We start from the raw sequence: 18400 nt of genomic DNA, 5'->3' as shown, positions 1-18400 counted from the left end.
TTCTGTTAGCACACATTGTTCTGTTAAAATACCTGGTTCTGTTAGCATACATTGTTCTGTTAAAATACCTGGTTCTGTTAGCATACATTGTTCTGTTAAAATACCTGGTTCTGTTAGCATACATTGTTTTGTTAAAAATACCTGATTCTGTTAGCACACATGGTTTAGGTAGCCACATGGTTCTGTTAGAACATGTTATTCTGTCAACACACCTAGTTCTGCTAACATACCTGGTTCTGTTAACACACCTGGTTCTATTAGCACACATGGTTCTATTAATACACTTGTTTTGTTGATTTGCTTTGTTTTGTTTTTTTGAATGTCCAGAGGACCAGATTTAACTTTTTTAGATTTTTCTACCTGGATTATTGAGCATGCATCAGAATACACTTGTTTGTTATCACACATGGTTCTGTTAGCACACCTGGTTCTAAAGCTCCTATTTCAAAACTGCTTAAGTGACATTTGTTGAAAACAGTCCCTAAAACTTGAGATAGGAGTATTGTTTGATCATTTGTCATCAGTACAGCCTGCCTTTGGAACTGGATTGTAGTATAATGACATCATTATAATGAAGATACATGTATCATTTACCAAAATTAAACTACTTTATTCATTATTTATACATTAATATTGTTTCTTATTGAGGACTTAATTTTTTAAAAACTTAATAAACATGAACATAATTAATTAATTAATTCTGGATCTGTGAAGTTAGATTAGATGTTTCTGGTGGAGATCTATGAACTTGAATTAATTCAATTTTTGTGATAAAACCTCATTTAAAATTTCAAACAGTTTGGAGATGAATTCTCAGATGTTCTGACTGAGACAAGACTCAAACATACAGATCCAACAGTAGAAAAGGTGATCACTAACCAGCACTGTGAAACATGCTCAGCAGATGGTACTTTACTTGTATAACCCTGACACTATTTCTCACACACACAAACACAAAGAGCAGATCCTGTGTTTGTAAAGTAGGTCATGAGGGCAACGCTGACCTTTACAGCTCCTGACAGCAGTGAGCAGCTTACATTGGCAGAGGGATGCACTGACACACCACACAAACAAGACGTCTTTGAAGAATCCGTTCATCAATCAATATTAGTGTGAAAATGTTTTTACAGTTTGTATGCAAGATAAAAAAAAAAAAACATTAAATAAAAAGTGAAAAAAGAAACTCTTTAAATCTCATCAACAGTTTATCCAGCCAGCCATTATCTTCACCCTCTTCTTCCTTTTTGGGTTACGAGGGTCACTGGTGCCCATATCTAGCAGTCACTGTGCGAGAGGAGGACGACACCCTGAACAGGCGGCAAGTCCACATAGAGACACATAGAAACAAACAAACACTCACTCTCTCACTCACACCTAGGGACAATTTAGAGTTACTAATTAGTCCAGCATGCATGTCTTTGGTATGTGGAAGGAAGCCGGGATTTAATCCTGCAACCCTCTTTCTGAGAGAAGGTTGTGCCACTGTGTCACTCAATGATTTATTTTTTTAAATTTACAAATAAAAAAACAAGCACAAAGCAGAAGTCTGGAAAAAAAACTATGGAAACTTTTTGGGAAAAGGGAAAAGGCTTTCAAACAAAAAATGTAGGTGCAAAACATTTTTCCAGATTAAATTTTTAAATACAAGGGCACATTTATTTTTCTACACATACACAAATCAAAGTTACAAATTTTTCTACATATCTACCTTCATATAAAACAAACATACATTTTCTCCTGCCCTCCCCTGTCTGTGTTTGGGAAGGACAGTAAATGTCCATGGGAAAAAAACAGATGGAGAACAGAGCTGAGGTAGAAGATGAATAGAATATGAATAGTTTAATCTGAAATTATTTCTGTCAACGTGATTCTCGACCTGCCATTGTGTATCTGTTCTTCCTTCCTGTCCCTCTAAAAACCCAGCTGGTCCAAGTAGATGGCCGTTTGTCCTGAGCCTGGTTCTGCTGGAGGTTTCTTCCTCTTGAGGGAGCTTTTCCTTTCCCCTGTTGCCTTCATGCTTGTTCAAGATTAGGAAAGTAATATAAATGAAGCAAAGTAAGTAACTCAGGAGTGCTAGTGAGAGGATCTGACAAAAGCATGTCATCGGCATACAAAGAAACTTTATGCTGTGTGCCTAATTAATTTATGCCTTTAACGATGGAGGTTTTCCGTAAAGCTACAGCTAGTGGTTCTACCGCTAATGCAAATAGAAGTGGTGAGAGCGGGCACCCCCACGTTGTACAGCATTGCAACTCGAAGTAGCTGGATATGTTACAGTTAGTGCATACAACCAACATGGGGGAGGTAGATATCAGCTTCACCCATGATATGAATTTAGGACCAAATTTAAATAGTATTAAAGTCTCCAAGAGATAGCCCCACTCCATCCGGACAAACACTTTTTCAGCATCCAGCATCCAGTATGACTTCATCACAGTTGTGGCCGGGCAGATTGGGAGTGTATAACACACCAAGAAGCCGCGTAATGTTGGAGAAAGTCTGACAATTTTTTACAAACCCTGTTTAATCAGGTGGGACAATTGTGGGAACCACCCATTCAAGTCATCTTGCTACGACCTTTTCAAGGATTTTTGCATCAGTATTTAGAAGCGATATAGGTCGATATGAGCCGCAGTTTAGAGGATCTTTATCCTTCTTAGGTAACAGTGAGATTACAGCTTGACACATGGACAATGGTAATATTTATGTAGAAAATGACTCTTCAAACACAGACATTATTAAAGGCAAGAGCAAATCCAAAAATGTCTTCAAAATTCAGTTAGAAAGCCATCTGGCCCTGAGGACTTCCGTTTTGCATATCGCTGATCGCAGAATTGATCTCAGCTACAGAGAACTCAGATCAAGACTTACTGAGGGAAGTTTAAAAATCCTCTAATTCCAGTAGATTAGCTGATGACTCGGACATATACAATGATTGGTAGAATTTACTAAAACGTATTAATTCCAGCATTATCATGACATTCAGTACCTTGGTCGTTATTTATTGTTGGAATAGTTTGGTTGGCTGAATGTCACCATAGCTGATGTGTGAGTAAATGCCCAGCATTTTCACCGTGCTCATAGTAACCATGTCTGGATTTAGTTATTAAATATTCTGCCTGCTGAGTAGTAGTTATGTGCGGATCGATGCCAAAATATCGATACTTCCTATACCTGAACTTTGTACTCTAGAATCGATGCTCAAATCAAAGTATTGATACTTATGATAATTCAGTCGTTTCAGGTAATGCATATCATTAACAGGAAGATAGTGGAAAGTAACTTAACTGTTGAGATCGTGTCTAAATGATATGCAGTTGGTGGGAAATACTTGTTCTTCCACCTGTGTAAGTGCGTAATATGTGTAAACTGAGTGGCACGCTGCTCAGTCTCTCAGTCTGTAGACACAATGGCGGAACGTAAACGGAATCAGATGTGGAGCTATTTCAGCTCCACAAATAGCCACGATGCAGTTTGTGCGGTTTGTGGAAAAACGGTAAAGAGCTGTGGCAACACAACAAACCTTGTCAGACACTTCTGGTTAAACCACAACACAGAATAAAAGGCATTTATGATGAGGCGAACAGAGGAGAAGAGCAAAGTGCGAGATGCTGCTGCTGCAGGACAAGACAGGCTCTGTAGGAGTCCTTCAGTGCTGTAGGCACTGTCCAGGTACAGAGGGACAAAATGTGGAGCTTTAAGCAGCGCTAAGAACTCCAATGGCAATAAAACAGCCTTAGTGAACTTTGAAAAATATATACAAGTAAAGATGGATAAAAAATAGCATATTATCTTAAAAACATATCTATTATTATTTAATAGTTATTTAATAATTTAGTTTAACAGTGTTGTGATTTTCCATATTTTCTTTTTTTGTGTGTTTGAAACACCATTTTCACATAGTTTGTATGATTGTGTCCTCTGTTATTTTCTGTTGTGTAAGGTCAGCTATATTGAAAATGAGGCCACTACTTCAATATATTCCTGAATTTAAAATAAATAAATTACTTCACTGTCTTGTATTCTTTATGCAACTTTGATTTGCAGTACTGTACACATCCATCCATCCATCCATCCATTTTCTTTACCCGCTTATTCCATTTTTGGGTCACGGGGGTCACTGGTGCCCATGTCCAGCAATCACTGTGCGAGGGGCGGGGTACACCCTGGACGGGTCGCAAGTCCATCACAGGGCCACATAGAGACAAACAACCATTCACTCTCTCACTCACACCTAGGGACAATTTAGAGTTACCAATCAGCCTAACATGCATGTTTTTGGACTGTGGGAGGAAACCGGAGTACCCGGAGAAAACCCACGCATGCACGGAGAGAACATGCAAACTCCACCCAGAAAGGCCCCTGGACCGGGGTTTGAACCAGGGACCTGCTCGCTGAGAGGCAGCAGCTCTACCAGTTGCGCCACCGTGCTGCCGTACTGTACACAGTTTTTTAAATTTATTTTTACCAGACACATTAGGTGTATTTGCACAAGGTATCAGTATCGGTATCGCTGATACTAGCCTGAATTTTATTCAGTGTCAGTATAGGAATGGAAATCCTGGTATTGAACAACACTACTGAGCAGACAAAGTATTAAATTCATTTTGAAGTAATAAATGTTTTTTCACTAAATCTTCTGAAGGCGAGTGGCTGTATTCTCTGTTCAAATGTAAAATCTCTTCAGTTAACTATCCTAACTGTACCAAGTTTTTCTTCTTTTATTTGCACAATATGAACTTATTGGACCCCTCAGATAAGCCCAGATAGTACAGAGTGGCATCCCTGGCGTTCGATTAACATCAAGAAAGAATTCAATTTCAGATGTAAGGAATTTGAGAAAGTCCTTCTTGGACAAGACCAAGGGGTTGAGTCTCCAAGGACGATATACATATTGTGTAACCGGAACAAGCGGTTTCATAATAAGTGGACCATGGTCAGAAATAACCATGGCCCCATAATCACATTCTCTCACCAAGGGCAGAATTCGTTTATCAAGGAAGAAGTAGTCAATTAAGGAAAATGTCATATGGACAGGGGAAAAGAACGAATATGATCTCAAAGTAGGATTACGGAAGCACCACACATCAGCCACGCCATAAGATTTAAGGAATTAATTGATTGATTGAGCAGACTTAGTCAGAGTAGTTTTCCCCATCGAACTATGGTCAAGAGATGAAAGCACACAATTTGTGTCACCACCAATTATAAGGTTGTGTGTTGATATATTTGGTAAGTTTGAAAAGAGGTTATTAAAAAATGGGGTCATCCCAGTTTGGTCCATATACTGAAACTAAAATCACTGGGAGTGTGTATAACTTCCCTACAACTATAACATACCGCCCAGAAGTGTTAGTATGTATTCTCGACACTGTAAATTGTACCTCCTTGCCAACCATGATGGTTACCCCTCTTGATTTGGATTGAAAATTAAATTGGAACACCTGACCAGACCATTTTTTTTTACCAAACTTTCCACTGTCTGTAGAATGCACATGGGTCTCTTGTAAAAAAGCAACCTCAGCGTTAAGCTGTTTCAATGCAACATAATTTTCTGCAAATTCATTGGACCATAAAGGCTTTGTACATTCCAGCTTACACAGTTAACTGGACAGCTACTGTATATGAGTGTCTGACATCTTTAGCACTGGTCATAATTGAACAATACGGTAAGATATTAGTGAATACCCACAAACTATCACAAGCCAGTACCTGAGAGTAAAAAAAAAAATCCCCCAAAGATACTGATCTGGTATATACACACCCCTCTCTCTTACATGAATATGGAGACAACAACAACAACTCTAAATTAAAAATCCACACATTTGTGCTTGTGTTGAGGAACACAGCTGTAACTTCCTGGGCTCCTGCCTTGCCCACATATGAGAAAAAATAAATAAATAAAATCTGAAGGCAACACAGTGAATTTCTTGATTCAGAGTGCTAAGGCACATACAGTCGCCTTCCAATATAAATGAAATGTAGGACATAATCCCATCAAAGGTTCAAACAGCCAAATATTTAGTCAAACATAAACCTGAAAAAAAGTCCCCCTGGAACAAAGCATAAGACATTTAATGATACAACAAAAATATAAAGTGGGACAAATAAGCTATTAGTGTAGGCCAATCTATCTTGAAACAAATGATGATTAAGGGAAGCCAGCCCTACAGTCTTTTCCCATCCTTGCCGCCCGTTGCTGAGATTATATTCTTTTTTACATATACCATGGGATCTGAGTTCACAAACTCTTTGTCCACCTCATCACAAGTAATGCAAAGCTATGCAGGAAAAAGTAGCCCATAGCAAAACTCCCACTGGCCACGAAGAAGCCTTGTCACCACTGTGAACGCTACATGAGCCTTGGTCACACTCGCCGTATAATCTGCTGTAATGATGATCGGTAAATCCAGCGGAGCGGGCCGTGACTGCACACACGTCATAATATTTCCACGCAGTATTTGTAATAGTGCAGTTTAGTAACAATAATTCTTGATCTGTCTTTCTCCCGCCTGGCATCTGGTGCAAGTGGTCTATTAACGGTGTCTTGTCCTGCTGCAGCACCTCCATGAGCAGATTAGCAACCGCTGTGGTGGAGCTCGACTCCGGCATCTCAGGGATGCCAAGGGTCCACACATTGCACCTTCTCTTACGTCCCTCCATGTCTTCGCATTTCTTTTTCAGCCCATTTGTCTCATCTTTCATTTCCGGTGCAGTGCTGCGCAGAGCTGCAACCTCATCCGACCAGGAGGAAAGCCCATCTTTGACATCTTTAACACTCAATTTAACCTGGTCCAGTTCGGCTTGGAGTGTCATGGTGCCGTTACCCATTTCCACTCTCACTGCCTGAAGTTCACCCTTAATAAAGGCAAGATCCTCTGCCAGGGCAGCTTTCATTTCTGATGTAATTTCAGCTGAAATATCAGCTTTTATTGAAGCCAGAATGTCTGATTTCAGGGCAGACCTGTCCGTCTCTCTGGGACCTGATGAGGGCTGAGCTGAGTTCCCAGGTTTGGAAGTACTGTGCCCCAAAGCGATGTTGGGCCCAACGTCCACAGATCCTGTATACCTATATTTCTTCAATTTTGAAACTATTCTTCAACTTTGCCAAGTCAATCACAACAATGTTGAATATTGGAGCATCCAACGTAAAGGTAGCAAGAATATCTTCTCAAAAGGCACTTTTCAAGCAGTACTGGCAAGAGCCCATGCTAGTATAACCCTACTCCTCTGCTGCCATCTTGTTCACCTGAAATAATCTTTTAATTGAAAAATGACATCAAAGAATTACAGATGGCTGTGGAGAGCATTGGGGTAGAGATTCCAGAGGTCTGATTGTACAGTTAAGGAGTGGAGAGAGTATCATTGAATCTCCAACACTGGAATAAATGATGCCAAGCAATGTGCAGAGATCATAATGGAGTATGGGAAGAAATACTGAGCTGTGTGTGCAGACTGTGACAACAGTGTCTTTGTTACATCTCTGATGACTGTACCATCCTACTGTTTGACCTTCTACACCCACTTTACACTAAAGAGCCTTGTGTCCTTCTCTCTCTCTCTCTCTCTCTCTCGCTCTCACACACACAGACACACACAGACACACACACATACAGGTTTGTCTTGCTATCTTTACGTGGACTTTGCACTGACTTCCATTAATTTTTCATTAATTTCTATAGACTAAACCTAACCCTTACCCTAAATCTAACCATTACAAGTACATGCCTAACCCTAACCCTAATCCATCCTCAATTCACACCTTAGTCCTATACCTAACCCCTAACCCACCAACAACATGAACCTTGTGAGGACCGGGCTTTGGTCCACACAAAGAGCTGGTCCTCAGAATGTAGTGTGTGTTCAGAAATGGTCCTCACAAAGTAATGGAAACAAGCACACACACACAAACAGGAATGTGCACAAAGCTTGAAATAGAAATAGTGAAAAGTGGGAGACTGAAAAATATCTCTCCTACATTTATATCTCTTTACCTTAGTCTCTACACCTCTCCTTCTCCATGTTCTGGGGCTGCTGTGTTGGAGAGGTAAGGCAGCCCACTTGGGACCAGAAAGTCACAGGCTCAACTCCCCACCATGCTTACATGTTGTGATGTTCTTGAGCAAGACACCTAATCTCTAATCCCTTCACTCCCTGCTTTCCATAAAACACACCTGTATTCAATGTCATTTAACACAGTTTGATTTGATTTACTATTTCATTGTTTCTCATTGTTTTTATGTTTTGGTTTTTATTTTTGATGCTTTTAATTACATCTTGGTATTTTTATTTACTGCCTTGATCTTATTGTTAATCACTTTGGTAACTGCTGCTGTTTTAAATGTGCTTTATAAATAAATTTGACTTGACTTTGTTAATTGCTCCCCAGGTGCTTACATTGTTGCCCACTGCTCCACCTGGGTGTATCTCATGTGTGGTGGGTTAAATGCAGAGAACTAATTTCATGACAACACATAGCAAAAAATAAAAATAATGTCCTGGCTCCTCTATCCTTGTTTCTGGGCAACAAATTGAATTCCAAACTGTACCGGTTCCCCCATCACACACTTTCACACATCAACACTACTCCTATTTAAGTGCCATGGACAGTATCATTCTCTGCCACATTTTCTTTTTCTTATTCACCTTTTTAGTTCCCAAATGGACTGCTGCTGTTTTCTTCCACTAATGAGAAAACTGTTGTGTTTGAAAACTACTAAGCTGAATTTTATGAGAATGAGTGCAAGAACTTGTTAAACGTTGCTGTGAAGCAATCATTTGAAGATGTTATGGGTAAAAATCTGATTTTTTCAGATTTTTATTTGTGATATAATTGAAAACCATTTATCACCGTTGTTTCATTGCACCAATATTTGCTATTATTTAGAATCGGAATCAGCTTTATTGTCATTGCACAGAGCGCAACAAAATTACATTTCAGTACAGCCCATCTGAAGAACCACAAACAAACAAACAGACAGACTTGGCTAGACAGGGTGACTGAGGCGGCAGCCTCTGAGAGGTGCTCCTTTTTTGTTAGATTAGGAAAAGGGGAACATGAGGGAAAAGGGGGCAAATAAATCAAGCTCGCACTGTGTCCCTGCAGGACACAGCATTAGACTGCAAAAAAAAACAAAAAAAACAGCACATAAAAAAGCAGCATAAATAGAAATAGACATATGCATGTGGAGTGGGTGGGGATCCCAGTACAGGTCGCCAGGTGAGCGACGCAGCCGTTGGCGCCCTCGCATCTCCTAGGTTGCTGCACCTAAACCCAGTTTTACTTTCAGTTTCTTTACCAAGTTTTCAACATGAGACTTAAAAGAGAGATGTGAATCAAGCAAAATACCCAAATATTTATAAGATTTGACAAACTCAATAGGAACACCATTCAAAGATAAAACAGAAGGAAGGATTGCTGGTACCGACTTCCTGTTTGAAAACAACATCCCTATGAGCATGGACTTTGTTGTTAACATCCCTATGGTTTTATCAGCATCTAGCACAAGTTTGAGACTGAACAAATCTGACTGGATGATGTTGAATGCAGAATGGAAAAGCTGGAAAGCCTAAGCAACTGTTCTAGCTCAACAATAAACAACTGTCACCAGCATAGAAATGTAAGGATGCATCAGGATTTCAGGAATGATCTGACCTACATTATTTATGTAGATTGTGAAGAGGGTGGGTCCTAAGACTGAAACTTGTGGTACACCATTAACAGTTAGATAATTAGAACTATTATGTTGAACACCCAGCCTCCGATCTGAAAGATTAGAGAACCAACCAATAGTGTGATCTGAGAAACCAATTTCTGAGAGTTTATGCATCTAAATGGGGATAAAATAACTTTTTTAATTTTATGCTGGTCAAGAGAGATTACCAGCTGTGGTCAGTGACAATGAGGGAGGTCACCGAAGGCATGAGTTTGAGGAGCCAGAGCCCCCTACTAGCCATAGTCTTGATAAGAGGTGATGCGTTTATCAGCCGACTCGGTTGAGCTCTGACACAGGTCCATGTCCTTGGGGAGGGGAGAGGGGGAGCAGAGTGTCTTGTTTCCATAATGTCAAGGAGAAATTAAGATAGTCAGCCATCCAATGTCAGAGCCAGATTCAGATATCAACATTTGTTTTGGGTCAGGCCGAGCTCTGTTAATTTCCGTCTGTCTTTACAGTCACACTCATACATCTCATCTCATGGCAACTTCAAACAGCCAAAATTGTGATTACGTATGCCGAGTCCAGCTTACAACTTCTCCAAGATCTATTCCCACTGTCCATGAACACTGCTAGAAAGTTCTGTAGTCCTGATAAAAGATGGTACGTCTATCAGCTGGTTCAGCTCTGATACAGGTCCACAAATAGTTCACACAGCATAGTCTTGAGTGTTGCCAAGCATGGCACATTCTTCATAATTTGTCGATAATCCAGGTGACCACCAACTACAAAAAGCAGAAATCTGTTATCATAAATCTAATTACATACATCCCCTAGGAATAATGTTCTGTCAAGGTAAGAGGGTTCTCCTTCACCCTGTCTTCTTGTTGAAAATTTGATCAATTGCATTAGTGCTTAATCAGAGTCAGAGAGAGTCAGAGATTCTTTATTGTCATTCGCACCTCATGTGGTACATGTGGTGGAGCGAAATTATGTACACAGGGTCCCAGTTACATCCAACAATAAAATGTATAAGAAAAACAGTAATAACATCTAAGATATGAACTAAGAAAAACATCAACTAAATATACACGAAGCACTCATAACATAAAAACATTGAACATCAGCACAAACATGAACATGAGTCTGTGTGAGCGGATGTGCACGCATGAACACATCAACATTGAAACAGATCAGCAGCAACATGATGTGATTTTCACAGTGATTATTCTGGTTAGAGATTTGTGTGTCTAACAGCCTCAGGGTAGAAGCTGTTCCTCAGTCTAGTGGTTCTACACAATGTTCCTCAACCTCCTTCCTGAGGGGAGTGGGGCAAAAAGTGTGTGTGCTGGGTGAGTGGGGTCCTTCATGATGCAGGTGGCCCTCTTCCTGCATCTGGAGGTGTAGATGTCTGTGATGGTGGGGAGGCTGATTCCGACAGACTTCTGTGCAGCCTTCACCACTCTCTACAAAGCTTTTCTTTCTGCAGCTGTGCAGCCTCCATGCCACACGTTGATGCTGGAGCACAGGATGCTCTCCACTGCACACCTGTAGAAGGAGGTGAGGACTGAGCTTCCCAGACCAGCTCGCCTCAGCCGTCTGAGGAAGTAGAGTCTCTGATGAGCTTTCTTGTTCAGGCTGGTGATGTTGTTGCTCCAGCTGAGGTTGTCATTCATGTGTACACCCAAGTACTTGTAGCTGGAGACCACTTCCACCGCAGATTCTCTTAATCCTCTTAATCCTCTTAATGCTTAGTTTTTCACGTAAAAACCCAGTAAAATACTTTGAAGTTTGTGGTTGTAACTTGACAAAATATGGAAAAGTTCAACTGGTATGAATACTGTACTTTTTCAAAGCTCTGTAGATTCAGTACACATATTAAAGCACATCTTAGATGTACAGAAGTGTTTAGAAAAAATGTCAATCTGCTGTCTCTTTCCAGCATGCTCAAATCTTCAGCTCTTCCTTCAGTCTATACTGGCATTAAGATGTCCATATTATATTGGAGTACAAGAGCAGTTTAAATCTTCACACTTCTGTCTGTCTGCTTTTAGATGATTCTTCATCAGAGAGTGCTGGTGGGATTGGCCTACCTGTCCTGACCCCTCCATCCTCTGCGGTGACGGATGATGCCATCATCAGTGAAACAAATGTTATCAATGGCAGTAGTGGTTCTGCCCCACTTGACTTCAGCAGACTATCTTCCTCTTCCTCGTCATCTGAAGACCAGCAGCTTGTGAACCTGAGTGATCCGTCCTCTCAGCGCCTGTCCACTTCACATTTGCCCATCACTGTTTCAGCAGCAGCTGCTGCTCTGCTTGGAGCTCTACATCCCAGTGTGCCAGAGGAGCTCCACAGGAAGTACTCACTGACTGCCAAACATGCAGCCCTGTCTTTACCCCATGTGCACAGTACTCACATCCACAATCCACACACTCACAACACAGGTCTTCGACTGGATCAGGACAGCAGGGACTATGGGAGCAAGGTGAGAGCACTCACAGACATACACATCCATCCATCCATGAGCAAATGAAAGCTTGAAGGTTTGTGGGGGTCCCAGAGAATCTTAGCTGTTCCTAGGACTGTGTTCTTTTAGACAGATATCTCTAAGGTGTTTCTTGGGATCTGTTGGTGCCACTCATCCAGTCTGTGGGTCACAACACCAAGAGCTCCATTCACAACTGGGTCTACTATCAATTTGACTTTCCACAATTTTTGTATTTCCTCTTTCAGCCCTTGATATTTTTCAAGCTTCTCCTCCTCCTCCTTTTTGATGTTACAGTCACTTGAGATTGCTATATCTATTATTACTGCCTTCTTCTCTAGCTTGTAGATGACCACACTGTCTGGTTGATTATCCCTCACCTGTTATCAGTCTGGATCTGAAAATCCCACAGAATCTTCGTCCTACCATCCTCCACCACCCTTGGTGGCATCTCCCGCTTTGATTGTGGGACCTCCAATTCATACTTGGCAAATATGTTTGTTTACACTATTCCAGCCTCTTGGTTATGGTGTTCCATGTATGCTTTGCCTGCATGCATTTTACATTCTAAAATTATGTGCTGGACTGTCTCAGGAGCATCTTTGCACAGTCTGTCTTGGGACCTGCCTGGTATGGTAGACCACTGCCTGTATTAGTGTAATTAGGTGGCAGTTCAACAGCACAGTGTTGCAGCTGGTAGAGCTGCTGCCTCTCAGCTAGCAGGTCGCAGATTCAAATCTCAGCCAAGGGCCTTTCTGGGTGGAGTTTGCATGTTCTTTCCATGCATTCGTGGGTTTTCTCCGGGTACTCCAGTTTCCTCTCATAGACCAAAAACATGCATGTTAGGCTGATTGATAAATCTAAATTGTTCCTAGAGTGAGAATGGTTGTTTGTCTTGTTTGTCTCTATGTGGCCCTGTGATAGACTTGTGACCTGTCCAGGGTGTGCCCCATCTTTCACACAGTGATGGCTGGACATGGGCACCAGTGACCCCCACGGCCCAAAAAGGAAGAAGCGGGTAAAGATAATGCATGGATGGATGGATGGATAGGTGACAGTTCAAGGTCTACCTTAATTTTTGTAGGTACTTGGTTGCTTACTTCTTTGTGGACTTATCTTGGTTGTCATTTGCCATTTGGATTAAAATCACAAATGAAATATGCGTGCCATTAAATAAAAATAATTTATATAAAAATATAAGGAAGAAGTGAACAAAGATGATGGATGGATGGATGGATGGATGGATGGATGGATGGATGGATGGATGGATGGATGGATGGATGGATGGATGGATGGATGGATGGATGTTAAATGTGACTGTCTAAACATTCATTTCTTTTGAAGTGACTGTCCTCATTCAACTCAGAAGATTTTTTTGAAAAGTACAAGTCAAAGTATGGATACAAAGCCCCAAACATCCCCAGTAGTTCTGCTAAATCCATCATCAAGCAGTGAAAAGAATATGGGACGTGTAAATATACCAAGAGCAGGCCGTCCTCACAAAGTGAGTGAGTGAGCAAGAAAGAGGAAAGTCAGAGTGGCCACCATGACATGCGTGACCACCTGAAGGAGTTATACGCCTCGGTAGGAGTACCTTTTAGTTATCATTTCTCTGAGTTTAATTAGGACAGTCACTTTAAGGGGGTGAAAATTTGAGCAATTGTGTATTTTACATCACTTGTTTTTATTTAATTGCCATTACAGTAGTCCCTCATTTATCGCGGGGGATCCGTACCCTGAAGCCTCGCGATAAATGAAAAACCACAAAGTAGGAACAGTACAAGTAGTAAGTAGTCATTTATTTTTGTATTTATTGATAAATATATTAAGGTGTTTTAAACTCTTCCCACACTCTTGCACTAAAAAAATGCTTCTAAATTCTAAATGCTCTAAAAGAGCACATAATGTCATGATTTCAGTTCTCTGCCTCCAGCTGCACTTTGCCACCTGTCAGCGCTCTCAGCCAAGCCCACTTCTCCGCTGCAGAGCGGCGATATAACAAGCTGCAGGAGGGAGCTTCTCCTGCAGCTTGTGGGCTACACACAGGTGCAGCAGGTGCTAAATAATTTAAAATAATTTATTTAAAATAAAAATTCCATGCCAATCATGCGGCTCATCCATCAATCAGCCAGTTGTGTCCAATCTTACTTTGAAAAACCGCGATAGAGTGAGTCAGCGAAAAACAAACCGTGAAGTAGCGAGGGACTACTGTATTTTGATTTCACTTTGTCATTGAAGAGTGTTTTTTTGTTCTTGTTTGTTTTTTCAACAAGGCCAATTTGTATTGATCACCACATGTTTACAATAGCAAGAAAAGGTAAAATGTCAGAGGGGTGCATACTTTTGATGGGCACTGTATTTGTAGCTGTCCTTAATAACTGCAGGTTTGCCTCTAGGTATTTCCACCCCTTCATTTATAATTGGCTTTGCATTGTCTGAGTTATCAAAGAAGAGTTTTGTATCCAGTTGTATATTTTGTATAGTTTAAGCATTCTGGTACTCGTGTGCTTGGCAATGAGTCAAAGGCTTTCCTGTTGTCAGTCCTGGGAGTACAAAAGTTTGTGTATATGGTTATACAAGCTTGAGCTACAGGTTTATTGACCAGTAGCTGGTGTTTGGCACTTTAGCCTTAGTATCAGTTCCCTTTTGTACTCAGATATTGACCCACATGCCTATTTATCATAGCCGTTATGATGCCTGATAGGAGCTTCCATGGTGTATAGAGGCAGTTTATTGGGCAGTAGTTGAATGGAATTGCCCCTTTCTGGCGGTCTATCATAATCAGGACTGTCTAGCCTTGGGTCAGTCATGCTGTGTAGGACCCTTCCATTAGCATCTGGTTTGTCTGTGCTGCTAGGTGTTAATGGAGAGCAGTCATTTTCTTTAGCCAGTAGGGGTGAATCATGTCAGGCCCAAGTACAGTCTAGCTCTTTATTCCTGAGATTTTGTCTTGGATGTCTGCCACTGTAATGAGCACTTCTTCTTGTTCTGGGAGATTGCTATGTTGAGATCTTAGATCTTGTTGCCATCGTGCATCATTATTGTGTGATGCCTCTTTCTTCCATATTCATTCTACCTTTCATTCAACCTTTATTTAATTTAGACAGATAAATCACATTGAGCCTTGAAGACTCATTTACAAGTGAGATCTATTTGGACAGACAAAAAAGTAGTGGAAGTGAATATATGTAGGATTTGGAGGAGAAAAAAATTCTATCAAACTCTTTCTTCTTGGCTGAGAAGAAAGAACCTGATAATGAAAAAAAACCACCTCGCACATATAAGCACATGATGACGTAAACATTTTGCGAGGGTGGGGGGATGACAAGGGCAGTGAGAGTGTCCAAGGATACTCCTGGAGGCACTGTAGGAGTTCTAAGGGTGGAATAATCAGCCAGTTCCCTCTAGTGAGATCCATAAATACTCTTTTGAGGGGTGTCGGGAATGGCCAAGGACAAGCCAATGAGAATCCAAGAGTTCTGAAATGATGACAGTGTTTATTCAGCTGGTTCTCTCAGGTTGATAAGTGGGCTTCCTCAGTGGTAGGGAGCGGGGGAGAGCATCAAATTACAGAACCTCCAGGCAAATTGAGATAAGGAGGCCAGCAAGGCCAACCGAGGGAGCCAAATTCAGATAAACAATGTTTGTTTTGAAGGCAGGCAGAACTTTACTGAATTTTATCTGCCTTGAGTCTTTGTTGGTATCACATAGATTCTGAAAGGTCCAAATTAAGTGGACACACCACTGATCCATGCCTGAGAATCCCCGAGATTTGATCCTTCCTGCCAGCAAGTCCTAGGGGCCGCATATGCGATTCTCACAAATCACATTCAATTTGCGATCCAGTCTCCTTAGCAATAGAGTTTGGGTGCTCGAGACACGAGGCAAACCTTCACATAAATGGCAGCCTGACCAGGCCAGATTAGCTGCGGCCGTCTTCTTTGTATGTTGATAAACTAGGAACCAGACAATTCCAAAAACAAGAAACCTGTTACCATAAATCCAATTTTATGCAATTTTGGCGTCCTTGATCAACAGCAGAGATATACACATCACATTCCACTTCCTCCAGAGACATATCCAGCTGCATGCGTGTCGTCCAGGCAGTTCAGCTCACCTGAAGGTTGTCTCAAAAATTTTGTCCATTGAGTTGAGAGACCAACTTACCAGATCCACAAAATTATGGTTCGGAGGATATGTAGAGAGAGGCTCAGAAGCAGTTTCACAGACAGGACAGAGCAGCAAAGCAAAGCGGTGGAGGGAGAGGATGGGAAAAGCATCCGCCCTCGGCAAGAGCAAGTGGTGAAGTGATGCTTCTCCATTACTGCTCAGTCTCAGCTCTGGACATTTTACTCTTGTTTTGTTGCTCTGCCATTGAGAGTACAATCTGGATGGTGTGGTGGAGAATACCCTTATTCTAGTGGCTTCTGCTTATTAATTGTACATGTTCATGCTAGTAACCAGAGCTGTAATATATTGTTTGTCAATCTTTATAGCCTTGGGTATTGACAAGTTGTGCTATTTTTGTGGGATTGCACATTGCACCATTGAATCATTTAAACAGTTGGAATATTCTGTTTGTCTTGCCTTTCAGCCTTCTTTTCAATGTGAGCCACTCATCCTTGTGACTTGTGGTTTTTATTTTATTTCTTGTGTTTTGGAGATCATTGTCTCTGTGGTGTAATCAAGAAATAATAACAAAATCAAAAATAAAGCTGATATATAAAATTCATTAGTGTCAAGATATAAATATAAAGTGAAGACAAACAAAAATAAGTAAATATTTTGTGTTAAGTCTCCAGAGTACAGTTCAAGTGGCAGCTACGATAGCATGAAGATGGACTTGTGTGCTGAGGACCTGACGACGGGGCGCCATGGCAGTCAGGTTGCCCCTGACGATGACGAGGATGACCATGACGATCATGACGACAACGACAAAATCAACGACACCGAAGGTGTTGATCCTGAGAGATTAAAGGCCTTCAATGTAAGTCAGAAGAATAATGTTTCTCCTGGAAGCAATAAATTGGTTTCTTCAAATTGGTGAAGAGAAAGGTTGTGGAACTGACTGTCTGTTCAGTCTTTAAAAGCAGAATGAAGTCTCCAGGTTATATTGCTGTCTTAACAGAAGTGTCTCACTGAGGACATAAACAAAAGAAGTAAAACCATCAGAGTACACTGTTGGTTTTACATTCAAACTTCATAAATCCATTTGTTTGTTCAACAATACATTGAAGTGTAGTGTTGTGTGTGTCATTTGCATAAAAATTATTACCTAGCTTTACAAATCTGCAGAGCTTAAAACTATGCATTTGTATTTGTCTTACAACACACTGACTGTATCACTTTGCATTTCCATTTGGCCTCCTGGCCAGAGGCCTTTTTGGGTGGAGTTTGCATGTTCTCCATGCATGTGTGAGTTTTCTATGGACATTCTGGTTTCCTCCCACAGACCAAAAACATGCATGTTAGGCTGATTTGTTACTCTAAATTGTCCATAGGTGTGAGTGAAAGTGCGAATGGTTGCATCTATTGTCTCTATGTGGCCCTATGATGGACTTGTGACCTGTCCAGGGTGCACCCCGCTTCTCACACGGTGACTGCTGGATATGGGCACCAGGGACCCCCACAACCCGAAAAGGAAGAACTGGGTAAAGATAATGGACGGATGTTTTCAGCCAATGCTGACAGATGATTCAAAATTTGTGCTCTGATTAATAGCAATTCATCATTAGTCTAACATAAAATGACAGATGGATCACAGTGACCAACAGCTCAGAAAAATATGTTTTTTCTTGTTTTTTTTTCTTCAAAAGGCTAAATAAAAAGACCGAAAACATTACTGAACTGGATTAGACTACTGTATATACAGCTATTTTGCGGTTTGTTTATCGCAGACTCACTCTATCACGGTTTTTCAAAATAAAATTGGACATGACACACAATTGGCTGATTGATGGATAAGTCACGTGATCAGCATGGAATTTTTATTTAAAGTGAATTATTTTAATTTGTTTAGCACCTGCTGCACCTGTGTGCAGCCCACACTGCAGGAGAAATGTCCTCCTGCAGTCCTTCCTCTTTCCTCTTCTGTGATCTCCATTCTGCTGTAAAGAAGTGGGCATGGCCAAGAGCGCAAAGTGCAGCCTTGCCTGAGAGGAGGCAGAGAGCTGAGATCATTCTGTGATCTTTTAGAGCATTTAGAGTTTAGAAACATTATTTAGAATATTCCAAGAGTGTGGGGAGGGTTTAAAAT

At 40.9% G+C, this 18400-nt stretch overlaps 1 protein-coding gene across 1 annotated transcript in view; it reads left to right on the top strand.

Annotated features, from left to right (window-relative positions):
* The window catches only part of LOC119417246 (nucleolar protein 4-like), a 51659-nt gene that overhangs the window by 16185 nt on the left and 17074 nt on the right, over window positions 1-18400 (top strand). The window contains 2 exon segments of the mRNA XM_037684458.1: window positions 11711-12144; window positions 16940-17131. Of these exon segments, the coding sequence (XP_037540386.1) occupies window positions 11711-12144; window positions 16940-17131 (626 nt within the window).

Source organism: Nematolebias whitei, chromosome 11, assembly GCF_014905685.2.
Source record: "Nematolebias whitei isolate Nwh7 chromosome 11, NemWhi1, whole genome shotgun sequence".
NCBI lineage: Eukaryota > Metazoa > Chordata > Actinopteri > Cyprinodontiformes > Rivulidae > Nematolebias > Nematolebias whitei.
Note: the sequence above shows the minus strand (reverse complement) of the source record. Positions and strands in the feature narration are given on the sequence as shown.